This window comes from Hypanus sabinus, chromosome 6 (genome assembly GCF_030144855.1).
Source record: "Hypanus sabinus isolate sHypSab1 chromosome 6, sHypSab1.hap1, whole genome shotgun sequence".
NCBI lineage: Eukaryota > Metazoa > Chordata > Chondrichthyes > Myliobatiformes > Dasyatidae > Hypanus > Hypanus sabinus.
This window is the reverse complement of record NC_082711.1, coordinates 181,917,650-181,935,552: the sequence shown is the minus strand read 5'-3', so window position 1 is coordinate 181,935,552 and position 17,903 is coordinate 181,917,650. Positions and strand designations below refer to the sequence as shown.

General features: G+C 42.3%; 1 protein-coding gene across 17 annotated transcripts in view; it reads left to right on the top strand.

Annotated features, from left to right (window-relative positions):
• Positions 1 to 17,903, top strand: part of ncor1 (nuclear receptor corepressor 1) — a 270,800-nt gene that overhangs the window by 188,698 nt on the left and 64,199 nt on the right. For all 17 annotated transcript variants that reach the window (XM_059973760.1, XM_059973765.1, XM_059973762.1 and 14 more), the window contains 4 exons: positions 8,865 to 8,969; positions 9,105 to 9,205; positions 9,759 to 9,930; positions 17,031 to 17,174. In XM_059973760.1, the coding sequence (XP_059829743.1) occupies positions 8,865 to 8,969; positions 9,105 to 9,205; positions 9,759 to 9,930; positions 17,031 to 17,174 (522 nt within the window). The remainder of the gene's footprint in view (positions 1 to 8,864; positions 8,970 to 9,104; positions 9,206 to 9,758; positions 9,931 to 17,030; positions 17,175 to 17,903) is intronic.

Here is a 17,903-nt window from a genome sequence, read left to right as displayed (position 1 = left end):
TACTCTGAAGTAAAGCGAGTACTAAAGCAAAATAAGATTAGATTTCAAACTCCGTACCCTGCTAAACTTCAGGACGCGGTTGTACCAGATGGTGGAAGAGGTGACTACAGACATGAAGGCCAGAGGTTTGCCCATCAGTGTCACCAAAATGAGGGAAAGCCTGACTGAGGAACTGTCCCGCTCCACTTGGGAAATAATGCAAGAATCGAGAAGGCAGGAGACGAGAGGAGGCCGAGAGAAATGTATCAGGAAGAGACCGGGAGTTTCCCAAAGACAGTCCTCACCCCCTTCAGAAGAGCCATAAGGTTTAGCTAACTTTAAAAATGTTGAGAAGCTGAATGAAAGCAAAAGTACACGGTGATATACCTATCTCGAGAAATACTTATTATAATGTGGATTTTATATTACTTAGTTGTTATTCTTTATTTGCTCACTTACATTTTGGTGGGGAAAAAGGAGTGTGTGTGTGTATGCATAGGAGTACACAGGCAAATCTTTTCTGTGTAATGGATTTGTTCACTGACTTTTATGAATACTGCATTGGGGGCCCTCAACTCACAAGTAGGAAGGGGTTATCCCCCACAGCTAGACATTTCCTCTAGCTCAACGCAGGGTCATCTACTAGTGACCTCAGCCTTGGATTCATACATTCGTTGCCATTTTTGTTATTATCTGCGTTTCTTGGTTCTTATTTGTTCAGGGAGTAGATCAAGTTTTATTCTAATTTCAATGGTACATTGACAGATAAATACAGATGGCTAAGGACAAGGTAAAATTCATTTCTTTTGATGCTGTCTGGCCTGCTGAGTTCTGCCAGCATTTTGTGTTTTTATTTATTTCCAGCATCTGCAGATTTACTCGTGTGACAAGGTAAAATTCATTTCTTTTAATGTCAATGGGCTATTAAATCCAATCAAACGCAAGAGAATCTTATCCAATTTAGAACAATTTGATTCATACTGGGAAAAATGGTTTAACTAAATAATGCCTCATAGGCCTAACTTTATTCTCACAAATCAATGAATCTGTTGTAAAAACAAAAGATCACCCCCTACCTGTACATAGTTCTTCCCTTTTGCTTGTTTTTTTCTCTCCACTCTTTTCTATAAGTGTGTACCTCAGATAAATACTTTGTGGAGATTTGTGATTATATATGATTACATGATATATATGTACAATGTCTGAAATACATCTTATGGAAATGTTTGTTTGTTGATGAACTTCAATAAAAAAAATCCCAAAAAAAAGGAAAAAGTCTGCTTACTTTTACCCTATCTACACCCCTCATAATCTTGTATACCTCGATCAAATCACCTCACAATCTTCTACATTCCAAGAAGTAAAGTCCTAACCTATTCAATCTTTTCTTATATAACTTGAGTCCTCCAGATTCGGTAACATCCTTGTAAGTTCTCTGTGTACTTTTTCAACCTTATTTATATCTTTCTAGTAGGTAGGTCACCAAAACTGCACACAATATTCCAAATTAAGCCTCACCAACATCTTGTACAACTTCAACATAGCATCCCATCTCCTGCACTCAGTACATTGATTTATGAAGGTCAATAAACTAAAAGCTTTCTTTATGTTCTTTACATTCCAATGAGACAGGAAAGTTATGGTAGGGTACAGGAACCGTGGTGCACAAAGGCTATAATAAATCTAGTCAAGAAGAAAAGAAAAGCTTACAAAAGGTTCAAAGAGCTAGGTAATGTTAGAGCTCTAGAAGATTATAAAGCTACTAGGAAGGAATTTAAGAAGGAAATTAGGAGAGCCAGAAGGGGCCATGAGAAGGCCTTCAAGGGCAGAATTAAGGAAAACCCCCAAGGCATTCTACAAGTATGTGAAGAGCAAGAGGATAAGGTGTGAAAGAATAGGACCTATCAAGTGTGATAGTGGGGAAAGTGTGTATGGAACCAGAGGAAATAGCAGAGGTACCTAAAGAATACTTCAGTATTCACTATGGAAAGGGATCTTAGTGATTGTAGTGATGACTTACAACAGACTGAAAAGCTTGAGAATGTAGATATTAAGAAAGAGGATGTGCTGGAGCTTTTGGAAAGCATCAAGTTGGATAAGTGGCCGGGACCGGATGAAATAGACAATAGGTGCAGAAGTAGACCATTCGGCCCCTCGAGTCTGCACCGCAGCCCAGGTTACTGTGGGAGGTGAGGGAGGAGATTGCTGAGCCTCTGGTGATGATCTTTGCATCATCAGTGGGGACGGGAGAGGTTCTGGAGGATTGGAGGGTTGCGGATGTTGTTCCTTTATTCAAGAAAGTGAGTAGAGATAGCCCAGGAAATTATAGACCAGTGAGTCTTACATCAGTGTTGGTAAGTTGATGGAGAAGATCCTGAGAGGCAGGATTTATGAACATTTGGAGAGGTATAATATGATTAGGAGTAGTCAGCATGGCTTTGTAAAGGGCAGGTCGTGCCCTTTTTTTTTGAGGATGTGACTAAACACATTGATAAAGGAAGAGCAGTAGATGTAGTGTATATGGATTTCAGCAAGGCATTTGATAAGGTACCCCATGCAAGGCTTATTGAGAAAGTAAGGAGGCATGGGATCCAAGGGGACATTGCTTTGTGGATCCAGAACTGGCTTGCCCACAGAAGGCAAAGAATGGTTTTTTGACAGGTCATATTCTGCATGGAGGTCGGTCACCAGTGGAGTGCCTCAGGATCTGTTCTGGGACCCTTACTCTTAATGATTTTTAAGAATAAGCTGGATGAGGAAGTGGAGGGATGGGTTAGTAAGTTTGCTGATGACACAAAGGTTGGAGGTGTGGATAGTGTGGAGAGCTGTCGGAGGTTACAGTGGGACATTGATAGGATGCAAAAGTGGGCTGAGAAGTGGCAGTTGGAGTTCAACCCAGTTGTTCATTGTGGTAGGTCAAATATGATGGCAGAATATAGTATTAATGGTAAGACTCTTAGCAGTGTAGAAGATCAGCGGGATCTTTGGGGTCCGTGTCCATAGGACACACAAAGCTGCTGTGCAGGTTGACATTGTGCTTAAGAAGGCATACAGTGTATTGGCCTTCATCAATCATGGAATTGAATTTAGGAGCCGAGAGGTAATGTTGCAGCTATATAGGACCCTGGTCAGACCCCACTTTGACTACAGTGCTGAGTTCTGGTTGCCTCACTACAGGAAGGATGTGGAAGCCATAGAAAGGGCACAGAGGATATTTACAAGGATGTTGCCTGGATTGGGGAGCATGCCTTATGAGAATAGGTTGAGTGAATTGGGCCTTTTCCTCCTTGGACTGAAGGAGGATGAGAGGTGACCTGATAGAGGTGTACAAGATGATGAGAGGTATTGATAATGTGATAAGCTTTTTCCCAGGGCTGAAATGGTTGTCACAAGAGGACACAGGTTTAAGGTGCTGGGGAGTAGGTACAGAGGAGATGTCAGGGGTAAGTTTTTTTACTCAGAGTGGTGAGTGTGTGGAATGAGCTGCCAGCAACGGTGGTGGAGGCGGATACGATAAGGTCTTTTAAGAGGCTCTTCAAGAGATGCATGGAGCTTAGTAAAGTAGAGGGCTATAGGTAAACCTAGTAATTTCTAAGGTAACGACATGTTCAGCACAACTTTGTGGGCTGAAGGGCCTATATTGTGCTGTACGTTTTCTTAATGTTTCTGTGTTTGTATGACCCTATCAACCCATGACACCACTTTCAATGAATTATAGACCTGTTTATCCAGATCCCTTTGTTCTATCACACACCTCAGTGCCTTACTGTTCATGGTGTAAGACCTACCCTGGTTGTTCCCAGCAAAGTGCACAAGCTCACATTTGTCTGCATTAAATTTTAACTGCTGTTTTTAGTCCATTTTCCCAACTGATGCAGATCCCTCTGAAGGAATGATAGCCTTCCTTACTGTCCACTACATCCCCAATCTTGGAGTCATCCACAAATTTGTTCATATAGTTAATCACATTATCATACAAATCGTTGATATAGATAACAAACAACAAAGGACCCAACACCAATCGTACAGCAATCCTCTACTACCACTCTGTCTTCTCCCACAAAGCCAACATTTAATCCAATTTACTTCCTCATCTTGAACCTTGACCAGGGGTACCTTATCAGAAGACTTTCAAAAGTCCATGTAGACAATAACTACTGCCTTGCCTTGATCCACTTCCCTAGTAACATCCTTGAAAAATTCTGTAAGATTGGTTAGACGAGACCTACCATGTTTGAGCTGTGCTGACCATCATAAATCAGTCCATGTCTATCCAAATATTTATAGATCTGGTCCCCCTAGATTACCTTTAAATAACTTTCCCTCAACTGGCCTATAATTTTCTGGTTAGTGTTTAGAGCCTTTTTTAAGCAGCGAAACAACATTGGCTATCCTACATTCCTGTAGTACCTCTCCTGTTACTAGTAATGTTTTAAATGCCGCTGCTAGGGCCCTGGCAAATTCTATACTTGCCTCCTGAGAGGACACCTTGTCAGTCCTTAGGGATTTATCTACCCTGATATGCCTCAGGGTAGCAAACACCACTTACTCTAATCAGTACAGGGCCCATGAAGTTGATGCTGCTTTGCCTCACTTCTATAGACTCTGTATCCACCTCCTAAGTAAATAGAGATGCAAAGAATTCATTTAAGATCTCCACTATCTGTTTTGGCTCCGCTCATGGATTACCATTCAGGTCTTCCAGAGGATCAATTTTGTCCCTTGCAATCCTTTTGATCTGAACATATCTGTAGAATCCCTTAGGATTCTCCTTCACCTTTTCTCTTAACTAGGGCCTCAATTTCTCTTGAAAACCAAGTTTCCCTATACTTACTATCTTTACCTTTCTATTCGGACAGGCACATACAAGCCATAAGATATAGGAACAGAAGTAGGCCATTTGGCCCATCGAGTCTGCTCCACCATTCAATCATGGGCTGATCCATGTTATCCAGCCATCCCCACTCCCCTGCTTTTACCCCATACCCTTTGATGCCCTGACTAAACAAGAACCTATCTATCTCTGCCTTAAATACACCCAATGACTTGGCCTCCACGGCTGCTCATGGCAACAAATTTCACAGATTTGCCACTCTGACTAAAGTAATTTCTCCGCATCTCAGTTCTAAAAAGATGTCCTTCAATCCTGAAGTCATGCCCTTTTGACCTAGAATCCCCTACCATGGGAAATAATTTTGCCATATCTAATCTGTTCAGGCCTTTTAACATTTGGTATGTTTCTATGAGATCCCCCCCCCTCATTCTCCTGAACTCCAGGGAATACTGCCCAAGAGCTACCAGACATTCCTCATATGATAACCCTCTCATTCTTGGAATCATTCTCGTGAATCTTCTGTGAACCCTCATCAATGTCAGTATATGGAGCCCAAAACTGCACACAATACTCCAAGTGTGGTCGCACAAGTGCCTTATAGAGCCTCAGCATCACATCCTGGCTCTTATATTCTGTACCTCTTGAAATGAATGCCAACATTGCATTTGCCTTCTTCACAGCTGACTCAACCTACAGGTTAACCTTTAGGGTATCTTGCACAAGGACTCCCAAGTCTCTTTGCATCTCTGCATTTTGAATTCTCTCTCCATCTAAATAATATTTTATTTCTTCCACCGAAGTGCATGACCATACACTTTCCAACATTGTGATCTGAAGGGCAGGACCTCCCGCGTTGTGATCTCAGGATTGCTACCTGTGTCACATGCTAGTGAGGCCAGAACTAGGACGATTATACAGTTTGGAGTTGGCGGTGGGGTGGGGGCACAAGATTTTGGATCATTGGGCTTTCTTCCAGGGAAGGTGGGACCTGTATAGAAGGAACAGTTTGTACTTGAACTGGAGAGGAACTAAGATCCTAGCAGGAAGGTTTGTTAAAACTGCACAGTAGGGTTTAAAATGAGTTACAGGTGGAGGGAACCAGAGTGCCAGCTTTGTACTCTTCAAATTTCTTTTTGAAGACTTCCCACTTTCTGAGTACATCTTTGCCAAAAAAACAGCCTGTTTCAATCCACACTTGCCAGATTATTTTTGATACCATCAAAATGGGCCTTTCTTCAATTTAGAATATTAAACTGTGGACCAGACCTATCTTTTTGCTTTACATCCAGTGACCACAATACCAATAGTTTCAAAGTGTTCTCCTACACAAATGACTGTCACCTGCCCTGTCTCATTCCCTAATAGCAGATCCAGCATTGCACACTCTCTCAGGACATCTGATTAAGGAAGCCTTCCTGAGCACATTTGACAAACTCTATCTCACCTAGTCCTTTTACAGTATGGGATTCCCAGTTGATATATGGAAAGTTAAAATCACCTACCTTAACAACCTTGTGTTTCTTGTATCAGCCCGCGATCTCTTCAGATTTGTTCCTGTAAATCCCTCGGACTGTTGGGTGTTTGTAATGTAGCCCCATTAACATGGTTATATCTTACTAATTTCTCAGTTCCACCCATAACACCTCACTCAGAGCACTGCTGTAACATTTTCCCTGACTAGTAGTGCCACCCCTCCTCCTTTAATCAATCCATCTCTGTTATGTCTAAAGTAATGGACACTGTAACTCTTGTGTGTAAAACAACAGAACTCTGGAATATTGAGCTGCCAGTCCCACCCCTCCTGCAACCAAGTCTCACTAATGGCTATAATGTCATAAATCCAGGTGTTAATCTGTGTCCTGAGCTCATCTGTCTTTCCTACGATATTTTTTCCATTAAAATATGTTGACACCAGTTGCATCTTGCTCAGCCTTTTGATTCATGTCTTTGTCTGCGGTCTTGCCAACATATGCCTGTACAATTTCTCTACTAACTGTTCTGGCACTCTGGTTCCCTCTGCCTACAACTCAATTTAAACCCTATCGTGCAGTTTTAACGAACCTTCCTGCTAGGATATTAGTTCCCCTCCAGTTCAAGTGCAAACCGTCCCTTCTGTACAAGTCCCACCTTCCCTGGAAGAGAGCCCAATGATCCAAAATCTTGTGCCCTCTCTCCTACACTTAACTCCTTAGCCATGTATTAAACTGTATAATCGTCCTAGTTCTGGCCTCACTAGCATGTGGCACTGGTAGCAATCCTGAAATCACAACCCTGGATATCCTTCCCTTCAGTTTAGCACCTAACTCTGTGAGCTCCCTATGCGGACCCTTGTCACTTGTCCTACCCATGGACCACAGCCTCTGGCTGTTAGCCCTCCCACTTAAGAATTCTGAGGACTCGACCGGAGATGTCCCAGAGCCTAGCACAAGGAAGATTTTTTGAAGATGTTCCCACTTGCAATCCCAAGTTCTTGCCAAATGTTTATTGTAATTATCCTTGCCCCCATTACTTTCCCATTTCATCTGCTGTTGTCTGATGCTAAAGATCAGAGTTGTGGTCACGATCTGTAAAATATCGTCTATCAAGAGGTCCATCACCTGACCAAGTTCAATGCAGAGTACCATATCCAGTCTGGCCTCTCCTAGTCTGTCTGTCCACATATTGTAATTGAATCGATAATTCTTCCTGGACACACTTAACACGCTCTGCCTCATCTGGCCTTTTGCCAATCAATATTATCGATGCTGAAGTCACTCAAAATCTACCTACTTATCTGCTTTTCAGTGTCCCAGTGCCTATTGTGGAGCCTATGGAATACTCCCAACAGAGTGATTGCTCTGCTCCCTTCCTGCTTCCGACTTCCACCCACACTGACTTAATGGACGATTTCTCCACAATGTTTTCCCTTCCTGCTGCTGTGATACTCAGCTTGAATAGCAATGTCGATCTCCGCCCCCACCCACCACCCCTCTTATGTTCTTCCCTATCCATTTTGAAGCATCTAAACCATGGAACATCAAGCAGGCAACCTGGCACTTGTGACAGACAAGTCTCTGTAATTGCCACAACATTGTAATCCACTAAATTGCATCTGTTCTGGTATTATTCATTTTGGACAGCTCAGTGGTGCAGCCAGAAGTGCCACTGCATCATAGTGCCAAAGACCTGGGTTCAAACCCTGGGGTGAGAGAAATTTGAGGAGAACTAATGAGAAAGTATCATAACGTCATAGTCATACGGCATAAAAACAAGCATTTAGTCTATCATTGACCAGTGTGTACCCACCTGTGATAATCCCATCTCCCAGCACTTCACCCAAAGCCTTTTAATTAAAGTAATTCACACATTTCTCTTGACACTTCCTAAATGTTGGTTACTCTGCTGCCGGCTGTCTCTTCGGCAGTCTGTTCCAGATGCTCACCACTCTCCCCTTCTGGTGACCCATTTCATGTACAGTTGCAAAAAAAGGTTTCATGAACCCTTTGCAATTACCTGGTTTTATGTATTAATTACTCCTAAAATGTGGTCTGATTTTCATCTAAGTCACAATAATAAATGAATGCAATCTGCCTAAACTAATTGTAGATTTCATGTCTTTATTGAACACATTGTTTAATCGTTCACAGTCTAGGCTGTAAAAAGTATGTGAACCCTTGTATTTAATAACTGGTATGACCTCCTTTAGCAACAATAGCCTCCACCAAATGTTTCCTGTAGCTGCTGATCAGACTTGCACAAAAGCGAGGAGGAATTTTAGACCATTCCTCCATACAAAACTGTTCAAGTTCCTCAAGATGAGCTGAGGATTGCAGACATTTTTAGTAGTGTCAGAGACTATCAGGGAAAACTGCAAGTGGCAGTGAGGGCAGCAGGGCTGAGCCCTAGTCTATTACATTCTCTGTGTTGGTTATCAGCATGTGAAGAGGGTGTGGGGGCTTCTGGCAGCATTTTTAAAAGGCGTGCTTGTGATTAGGTGACAGGGCTGAATTTAAAAGACAAAGGAAATATGAAAGCAGTAAGTTTGTAACTGGTTTTGTTCTTGATTTTCCAGGTCCATTACAATACATTAAACAAGAGGAACTCTCTCCCAGGAGCCACAATCCCCAGCCTGAGGGCCTGCTGTCCAGGGCAGCTTATGAAGCCAATATGGTGAGAGGTAAGGTGATAAATAATTCAAAATCTGACATTGCTGCAAGCATAGTAGGTGATGTGTAAAATTATCTGGAAAGACTTATTCACAAATTTCAGCAATTGTTGAAAAAAGCATGATTTTACTCTTGTTTTCCAACAGGTGGTCCAATCGCAACCATTCAGGACACCGGTTTAACAAGAGGCAGCCCAATAAACAAGGTTTCTGCAGAACCACCCTCTTACCGGGGCTCCATCACTCAGGTATGTACCATTGTCTCCTTCCTATTGACCTCCTGCAATGATTGTGAGATCAGACTTGACCGCAGGAAGGCTGCCTGCAGAAACCTAATGACATTGAATTCCTGGAAACCAACAAAATGCTCTAACCCACAGATCAAATTGAAATCTATCTGAACAAATGTGAAGTCGAATTCAGTATCCTGAGGCTTTGCTTCAGTAAGAAGACAGGCAGACTTCTCCAGCTGGCATTCTATGACTACAGCAGCCAAAACACAGCCTCTGCCAGAGCTTTCATTCAGGTTTCTGTCAACGGGGAAGATTTATTTGTTGCTTTGTAGGTCGCAGTTGCAGCAGTGGGAATCCTGCTCTTCTCTTGCTACAGCACCTGTGACATCAAGAGTTGCTGGTCCTTCAGTGTTTTTGTGCATCTGACAGGTGTGCAATAGTATTGCAAAATAGCTTCCTGCTTGTTAACTGGCTGAAATGACAGTTGAACCCGAACAGTATGAAACAGACTTGGCGATTGAAACTCAGAACAAATAAATAGTCCAATGGGAATACATTCTGTTTGCAGGGCACACCAGGTCTGTCACAACAAGGCATAGCTGCAGATACGCTGCTGAAAGGAGCAATCGGTAAATTGGCCACTGAGGAGTCGGGGAGCCCTGAACAGTCCCGGGAAGAGGCAATGTCTAAAGGTCATGTCATCTATGAAAGTAAGAGTGGTCACATACTGTCCTATGATAGTAAGTTTACAATCTTTTTATTCTTCTTTGCAAAGCAGCTTTCCAAAACCTATGCAGTTTTTTCACATCCACATATTTTGCCCAGTGGGAATGGAATCAAGACATAAGAAATACTTAGTAAGGCCAATCACCCCTTCAGAGTTACTCTACCACTTGGTGAGATCATGGCTGAATCAGTCTTGGCCTCCAGCAATCTTCTGACTCCCAACCACTTGACCTCCAAGAAGGAATTTGTAGAATGGCTATGGAATGGCTTTTTAAAGCAGCTCGTGTTTGAGCCAATGAAGGGATCAGCTACTCTTGTTTGCCTTTTGTGTAATGAACTAGATTTGATAAGTGAGTTTTAAGATAAAAGAATCCTTATGAGATCGTGATCATAATATGATAGAATTCACTCTTGAAATTTGAAAGGGAGAAGCTAAAGTCAAATGTTTTAGTATTGCAGTGGAGTAAAGAGAGTTGCAGAGGCATGAGAGAGGAATTGGCCAAAGCTGAATGGAAGGGGATACTAGAAAGATTAAGGCAGAGGAGCAAAGGACAATGGAGAGTTCATGGATGTTGTGTACTTGGATTTTTAGAAGGCCTTTGACAAGAGGTGTACAAGATAATGAGAGGCATTGATTGTCAGAGGCTTTTTCCCTGGGCTGAAATAGCATGAGAGGGCATAGTTTTAAGGTGCTTGGAAATAGGTACGGAGGAGATGTTGGGTAAGTTTTTTTTACGCAGAGAATGGTGAGTGCGTGGAATGGGCAGCCGGCGGCGGTGGTGGAGGTGGAAACAATAGTGTATTTTAAGAGACTCCTGGATGGCTACATGGAGCTTAGAAAAATAGAGGGTAATGGGTTAAGCCTAGGTAGTTCTAAGGTGTAAGGACATGTTTGGCACAGCTTTGTGTGCCAAAGGGCCTGTATTGTGCTGTAAGTTTTCTCTGTTTTAAGATACCACATAAGAGGCTGCTTACCCCAAGATAAGAGCCCATGGCATTACAAGAAAGATACTAGCATGCATAGAGCATTGGCAGAGTGTGGGGGATAGGAACCAGAGTGCCAGAACAGATAGTAGAGTGTCTTAAGATCTGTTTTCGCAACCAAAGTCAGGAAGCAAAAGTTTGAGCATGGTGGGACTAATATTCTGAGCAGCGTATATTTCAAATCAAGATGTATTGTAGGAAAGGCAAGTGAGCTGAGGGCATGGATCAACATCTGGAATTATGATATTGTAGCCATTAGTGAGACTTGGTTGAAGGAGGGGGCAGCTCTGGTAGCTCAATATTCTGGAGTTGTGTTGTTTTAGAATTGATAGAGTGGGAGAGGTTAAAGGTGGAAGCAAGGCTTTACTAGTCAGGGAAAATGTCACAGCAGTGCTATGTCTGGACAGACTGGAGAACTCACCTAGTGAGATTTTATAATTGGAACTGAAGAATAAGAAAGGTGTGAACATGTTAATGGTGCTGTATTATAGACCACCCAACAGTCTGTAGGATTTAGAGATTGCAGACTGTTGCAAAAAACATAAGGTTGTTATGGTAGATGATTTTAACTTTCCACTTGTTTACTGGGAAAAGGACTGGATGGGACAGAGTTTGTCATGTGCGTTCAGGAAAGTTTCTTTAATCAGTGCATAGAAGTCCCAGCAATAGAGAGTGCAATACTTATCTATGAAGGAGTGAGACATGGCAGGTGACAGAAGTTTGTGTAAGCTTAGCATTAGTAATCATAATACCATTAGTTTCAAGGTAATTATGGAAAAAGATAGGTCTGGTCCTTGGTTTGAGATTCTAGATTGGAGAAACTAATAATCTTGATGGTATCAGAAGGGATCTAGCAAGTGTGAATTTGGACAGGCTGTTTTCTGGCAAATGTGTAAATGGGAGGCCCTCAAAAGTGAAATTTTCAGAGTACAAAGCTTGTACTCTTCCCCCAAGCTATCAGGCTCTTCAATACCCCGAGCCTGGACTGACACCAACTTACTGCCCTCTACTGTGCCTATTGTCTTGTTTTGTACTTATTGTAATGCCGTCCTGAGTTTTATGCAGTCCTGAGTAGGTCTATAGTTCAGTGTAGTTTTTGTACTGTTTCATGCTGCACCACAGTCCTGAAAAATGTTCTTGTTTTCACTGTGTACTGTACCAGAAGTTATGGTCGAAATGACAATAAAAAGTGACTTGACTTATACTGTATGTGCCTGTCCGAATAAAAGGCAAAGATAACAGGTTTAGGGAACCTTGATTTTCGAGAGATGTTGAGACCTTGATTTAGAAAAGACGGAGATGCATAATGGATATTGACAGGTAGGAACAATTGATATATTTGAGTACAAGAAATGCAAAAGAACACTTAAGGAATCAGGAGGGCTAAAAGAAGACATGAGGTTGCTCTAGCAGACAAGGTGAAGGAGGTCTAATGCAGATATGTTAAGAACAAAATTGGTCCTCTGGAAGATCAGAATGGTAATCCATGTGTAGAGCCAAATGAGATGGGGATGATCTGTTGGAGCCATTGCTGAACCCCTTCCCGTTCACCTCGATGCTTCAGTCTTCCTTGCCACTTTGAGATGGAGTCGCTCGTGACCCCGCTTTGGTTGTTTCCATGAGTCAGCTTGTGTTCTTGGTCTTTTTTTGGACACCTGTCTCAAATCTCCATGAGGCAGCTCTCTGGACACAGCTTAGCATACAAGAAAATGTAAATAAGATTGAAAGACTACAGAAATAAAATTTACAAGGATGCTGCCAGGATTGGAGGATTTGAGTTGTAAGGAAAGATTGGATAGGTTAGAATTTTATTCCTGACAATGTCAAACTATGTGGGGAGATTTGATAGAGGTATACAAAATTATGAAGGTAATAGATAAGGTTAATGCAAGCAGGCTTTTTCTGCTAAGGTTGGGTGAGACTTGAAGTAATAAGATAATGGTGAAAGCTGAAATTTTAATGTGAACATGAGCGGGTAACATCTTCATTCAGGTCGGTGAGGGTATGGAACAAGCTGCCAGCGTGGTACATGCAATTACGATCTCAACATTTAAGAGAACTTTGGATAAGTACATGGCTTGGCAGTTTAAATGGTTCTGCATGGATTAGATGGACCCAAATGGCCTGTTTCTGTGCTGTAGTTTTCTATGGCTCTGAAAGGGGCTTTTTCTGATTGGCTGCTGTTGACTAGCAGTATTCCACAGTGGTCAGTGTTGGGGCCGCTCCTTCGTACATTGTATATCAATGATTTCAATGATAGAATTGATGGCTTTGTGGCCAAGTTTGCAGACAATACGACGATAGGTGGAGGGGCCGGTAGTGTTGAAGCAGGGAGGCTGCAGAAATCCTTGGATTGATTAGGAGAATGAGTAAAAAAGTGGCAGATGGCGAGCAAATTGTTAGAGAAGATCCTCAGAGGCAGGATTTAGCACTTGGAGAGACATAATCTGATTAGGGATAATCAGCATGGCTTTGTCAAGGGCAGGTTGTTGTCTTATGAGCCTGATTGAATTCTTTGAGAATACAACAAAACACATTGATGAAGGAAGAGCAGTGGATATAGTGTATATGGATTCAGTATGGCATTTGATAAGATTCCCCAAGCAAAACTCGTGCAGAAAGTAAGGAGACATGGGATCCAATGAGACCTTGCTTTGTGGATCCAGAATTGGCTTGCCCACGGAAGGTAAAAGGTGGTTGTACAAGGTTCATATTCTGCATGGATGACCAGTGGTGTTCCGCAGGGATCTGTTCTAGGATACCTCCTCTTAGTGATTTTTATAAATGACCTGTATGAGGAAGTAGAATGATGGGTTGGTAAGTTTGCTGATGTTACAAAGATTGAGGGTGTTGTGGATAGTCTGGAGGTTTATCGAAGGTTACAGTAGGGCATTGATAGGATGCAGAACTGGACTGAGAAGTGGCAGGTGGAAGTTCAACCCAGATAAGTGTGAATTGGTTAATTTTGGAAGGTCAGATTTGAAGGCAGAATATAAGATTAATGGTAAGATCTTTGGCAGTGTGGAGGATCGGAGAAATCTTGGAATCCGTGTCCATAGGACACTTAAATCTGCTACGCAGATTGACAGTGTTGTTAAGAAGGCGTATACTGTGTTGGCATTCATCAACTGTGGGATTGAGTTCAATGTTAAAGATATATAAGACCTTGGTTAGACTCACTTGGGAGTACTATGTTCACTTCTGGTCACCTTATTACAGGAAGGATGTGGATACTAAAGAAAGAGTGCAGAGGAGATTTACAAGGATGTTGCCTGGATTGGAGGATGTAGGTTGAAAATAGGTTGAATGAACTTGGCCTTTTCTCCTTGGAGCGACAGAGGATGAGAGGTGACCTGATAAAATGATGAGCGGCACTAATCATATGGATATTCAGATATTTTTCCTGGGGCTGAAATGGCTAACGTGAGGGGGCATAGTTTTAAGGTGCTTGAAAGTAGGTACAAGGGGGAAGTCAGAGCTTAGTTTTTCCACAGAGTGGTAGGTGCATGGAATGCACTGCCTGCGATGGTGGTAAAGACGAATACAATAGGATCTTATAAGGCAGTCTTAGATAGGTACACAGAGGTTTGAAAAATAGAGGGCTATGTGGTAGAGAAATTCTAGGCAGTTTCTAGAGCAGGTTACATGGTCGGCACAACATTGTGGGCCAAAGGACCTGTAATGTGCTATAGATGTCTATGCTTTAAACGATAACCTTTTGTACCAATGTTTTCTGGAGAGCAAAAATATTTAATTGCATCTTTCCCCAGATGTTCTGAAATCTAATGCCTTATAATTAATTCAGCGCAAACTTGTGGGCTGTAGAGCCTGTAATGTGCTGTAGATGTCTATGTCCTATGTCTGGAAGTGCACGGTTATGCACTTTGGTAGAAGGAATAAAAGCGTAGACTATTTTCTATACAGGGAGAAAATCCAAAAATCAAGAGTTGCAAAGGGATTTTGAAGTCCTTGTGTATGATTCCTTAAGGTTAGGTTGCAGGTTGAGTTGGTAGTGAGGAATGCAAATACAATGTTAATGTTCATTTGAGAGGACTAGAATATTAACATGGATGTAATGCTGAGGATTTATCAGGCACTGGTGATACCTCGCTTGGAGTATTTTGAGCAGCTTTGGGCCCCTTATCTAAGAAAAATGGGCTGAAATTGGAGTGGGTTCAAAAGAGTTCACAAAAATGATTCTGGCAATGAAAGGCTTATCATATGAGGTCCGTTGGATGGCTCTGGGCTTGTACTCGCGGGAATTTAGAAGAATGAGGGGGAAATCTCATGGAAACTTATCGAATAGAGTGGATGTGGAGAGATGTTTCCTATACTGGGGGGGGGGGGGGGGTGCTCCAGAGCCAGAGGACAGAACATAAAAACAAAGAAAACATACAGCACAATACAGGCCCTTCGGCCCACAAAGCTGTGCCGAACATGTCCCTATCTTAGAACTATCTAGGCTTTACCCATATCTAGCCTCTGATTTTTCTCAGCTCTATGTAGCCATCCAGGAGTCTCTTAAAAGATCCTATTGTTTCCACCTCCACCACTGCCACTGGCAGCCCATTCCATATACTCACTACACTCAGCATTTATTTTTTTAAAACTTAACCCTGACATCTCTTCTGTACCTACTTCCAAGCACCTTAAAACTATGTCCTCTCGTGCTAGCCATTTCAGCCCTGGGGAAAAGCCTCTGACTATCCACACGATCAACACCTCTCATTATCTTGTACATCTTTGTCAAGTCACCTCTCATCCTCCATTGCTCCAAGGAGAAAAGGCCGAGTTCACTCAACCTGTTCTCATAATGCATTCTCCCCAATCCAGGCAGCATCCTTTTAAATCTCCTCTGCATCCTTTCTGTGGTTTCCACGTCCTTCCTGTAGTGAGGCAGCCAGAACTGAGTACGGTACACACACAATAGAGGGAAGTTCATTTAGAACGAAATTGAGGAATTTCTTCAGCCAGTGGATGATGGATCTGTAGAATTCATTGCCACAGGTGGGTGTGGAGGCCAGGTCTTTGTATTTAAAAGAGGGGTTGATTGATTTTTGATAAGTCATGGTGTGAAAGGTTATGGGGAGAAAGCAGGAGAAAGAGGTTGAGAGAGAAGTCGACAGACCATGATCAAATAGCAGAGCGACTCAGTGGGCCGAATGGCATAATTGTGCTCCTGTCCTATATTGTACACTTAATCCCCACATCCAAATCAAATCCTGATACAGATTGTGAACAGCTGGTGCACTGCAGCTCCTCACTGGTCAAATTCTCACAACTGGAAGATGACACTCCTATTCCTGCTACGTGTTCTCTGCTTAGGCAACCTTCACTCCATGTCAATGTATTGCCCTCAGTGCCATGCAGTATAATTATTTCTGAAAGCTTTATAAAATTCCACTGCACACCACTAACCCACTCTCAGTTCTCCCACCAGTTCCCTGAATTAGTTGCAGTCTATATCAGCTAATTAACCAGTGTGACCAATGTGTCACTGGCAATCCACGTCCATTGATGCATGTACCAGACTGACAGTCCATGTTCATTGAGTGTTTGCTTGCACCAGATGGTGTTGCCCAGTGGTTATTTCCAAATTAAATGCTTGTTGTGTACTCATTCCTTGCCTAATAAATTCTTACCCATTCCTCTCTGATTAGACACCCATTCAGTCCAGACTGAACCTTCATGCCCGTTGGGTATCTACTCCTCTAGGTTGGCCTTGTATATTTCTGGGACCTCTCACTTCAGACAAGCCTCCAGATCCACACTGCTGCTCTGGGCCTATTGGTGCTCACTGATTCTTGACTGATACTCCAGGGCACAATTATTCATCAACCCTGATTGGTCCATACAGTCAGATGATCCTGTAGCCCAGTGTGATGCTCCATGCTCATTAATGCTCTCTAATTCCAGATTGACACTCCTGGTACTTGCTTATTTCCTATGATTACTACCTGGATACTCCAGGTACATGAGCTCTTGGTCGCCTCTTAGGACAGAGGGATCTTGCTGTTTACAGCCATGCATGTATCTGCACAAACTCCACAGTAAATTTTTGGGGTTGAATTCATGCCATTTTGCAAGTTTTTTGCTTTCTTTTCATCAGAACATTCCTTTATCCTACCAGCTGCAAAGAATGTACGAGAGGGCACAAGGAGTCCCAGAACAGGCCTTGAGCTCCACGGAGTCAAGCGGAGCTACGATCTCATGGAAGGTGGATTAAATCGAGGACTCCCAGTGCGCGAGTCTCCGGTGTCTGCGCCATACGAAGGTACAACTGTGGGGAGTCTCTGCTGATTCACAGCATAGTTAATGCTCTGTATTTTGTTTGAAGTTTAATCGTAAATATTTTATTAGTGATCCTTCAGTTTCAACATCAAGAAAGAATCAGATGAATCGTGGCTTCAGCCTGTCTCCATCTTATAATAGTCCTCTTGACTGCCAAGTATATAGTCCAGGGGTTCCCAACCATTTTTTATGTCCATGGGCCCCAGATTGGGAACTCCTGCTCCAATCAGTACTTTGTCCTTGTGTGAGAGTATGCTTAGATTCTGTTCACATGGTTAAAGTCTCAGAAGGGGCACCTGATCTATTTGAAAAATAATTTTTCTGAAATTGTTTTGGTTCAATTAATTATGTGAACTTTAAACCATGGGGGAAGAATTCTTTATTTTGACTATTTGAATAGAAAGAAACATGAGCTCTACCTCACCAATATTTTCACTGCCCTTATCCAGTAGCTTTTCTGAGCTTTTTGTAGATTGAAACAATGAAAAGTTGGAGGATCTTGAGGGATGTGGAGAGGATGATCCTCCTGAGATTGAATCCATAATTAGGAATCAGTATTTAAGAATAAGGGTCACTGTTGAAGACAATTGAGTTGAATGTTTTCCTCTCAGGTTCCTAAATCTTTGGAGCTCTTCAAAGGCAGATAAAAGCAGTGGCTAAAAATTCTGAAGAGAGAGTTAGAAGATACAAAATAAGGAAAGGATGAAGGTTT